Source organism: Pygoscelis adeliae, unplaced genomic scaffold (assembly GCF_000699105.1).
Source record: "Pygoscelis adeliae isolate BGI_AS28 unplaced genomic scaffold, ASM69910v1 Scaffold85, whole genome shotgun sequence".
Taxonomy (NCBI): Eukaryota; Metazoa; Chordata; class Aves; order Sphenisciformes; family Spheniscidae; genus Pygoscelis; species Pygoscelis adeliae.
This window is the reverse complement of record NW_008824900.1, coordinates 7,594,345-7,595,986: the sequence shown is the minus strand read 5'-3', so window position 1 is coordinate 7,595,986 and position 1,642 is coordinate 7,594,345. Positions and strand designations below refer to the sequence as shown.

Sequence of the window (1,642 nt, the reverse complement as noted above, 5' to 3'; positions counted from 1 at the left end):
GGAACTTAGAACAACAAGCTGTTCTGTGGCTAAAGAATGAAAGAAAAGTGTGTCCCCAAGCCTTGAACCTGGGTCTGCCATATTTCAAGCAAATGCCCACATGAAATGATTGTTTTCATGCAGTATATGTGATCCTTTTTACCTTTTTCATTCCTGCAGAAAGAGTATTGAGATGTTTCTCTTGTTTCAATCAAAGTAGTTTGCTGAAAAGTGTTCAACACTGAATAAATCTGTGTCTAATAAAGTAACTTTTTCACACGTTGTTTTAATGAAGTGAAATGTCTAGTGGCTTTGCTTTACTTTTTAGCTTGTAATGACCAGCCTGCAGTCCATTCTAGAAAATGTGGATACACCAGAGTTACTGTGCAAATGTGTCAAGTGCATCCTTTTGGTGTCCCGATGCTACCCGCACATTTTCAGCACCAATTTTAGGGTAAGCTTACTTCGTCCTCTGTATTTTCTTTCTCACATAGAAATGTTGGTGCAGAAAATTGTGTAATTAACCTTTTTTTCAAAATTGCTTTCCAGGACACAGTGGACATACTGGTTGGGTGGCATATAGATCACACTCAGAAACCTTCACTGACGCAACAGGTGTCTGGTAAGTTTGGCCAGAGAGTCACTAATGTAGTCCGCTCTGGCGTGCAGATGATGCAAGTTTACTTACCCTACTGACGTAGAAGTTGACATAAAACCAAAATGAGTTTCTGGCTACATAACGAGACTTTGTTCCTAATTTTGTAGTAAATTTGCATTTGCCATTTTATGCTATATCTGGAAAACTGGGATGCTTTATTCAGGCTACATCTAAACATCAATTGTTTTGTGTAACTTTTTAACAATTTTTAAGTTTATAGATCTTAATATATTCTCTGTGAAAGAATACATTTTCTCCTATATACTTCTAGAAAAATCTTTGTGGTAAAGATATTTTCTGGCATTTGAGAAATTGGGAAGCTTCTTCCTATAGCTAAAGCAGTTGTCTTGGAGTTATTCACAACAAGTCTGTTATGTTTTGTGTGTCATAGTCCTAGATTCTGTCCTTAATGTTTAACTGCTGTGGGGCAGGACTGAACCTTAAAATGAATTTGTCAAAGGATCAAAAGAAGGGAATACAATTTATATTTATGTTAAAATTTTCATACAGGTGACCTTCTCTTACCTTAGCAACTTTTACCTCAGCAATATGCAACTAAAATTTATTTTTTTTATGTTACCTTGTTCCCCCATTTTAATTGCCCTGGTATTTTTATACAGGATGGCTGCAGAGCTTGGAGCCCTTTTGGGTGGCTGATCTTACTTTTTCTACCACACTCTTGGGTCAGTTTTTAGAAGATATGGAAGCTTATGCTGAGGTAAACAGGACTTTATAGTATATACCAGAATTAACTGTTGTGGATTTCTTAATAAATCCACAGCTGTGATTCTTATGGATGTATTGCATTTGTAGAAAATAAAATTATATGGTTTTACTGGGGAAAGGAGGATCAAATTACAGAGTATATGTAAGGCACGTACAATGACAATTCTACATGAATCCTTATGAACTACTTAAATAGTATCATAGCCAGGCTTTCAGCCGTTGTTGACTGAGAATATCATGTTATAATAAAAATAAAAACAATTAACCAAACAGGAATGC

At 35.7% G+C, this 1,642-nt stretch overlaps 1 protein-coding gene across 1 annotated transcript in view; it reads left to right on the top strand.

Annotated features, from left to right (window-relative positions):
* SMG1 (SMG1 phosphatidylinositol 3-kinase-related kinase) overlaps positions 1 to 1,642 on the top strand; it is an 86,150-nt gene that overhangs the window by 39,918 nt on the left and 44,590 nt on the right. The window contains exons 7-9 of the mRNA XM_009324824.1: positions 308 to 433; positions 529 to 601; positions 1,258 to 1,355. Coding sequence (XP_009323099.1) covers positions 308 to 433; positions 529 to 601; positions 1,258 to 1,355 — 297 coding nt within the window. The remainder of the gene's footprint in view (positions 1 to 307; positions 434 to 528; positions 602 to 1,257; positions 1,356 to 1,642) is intronic.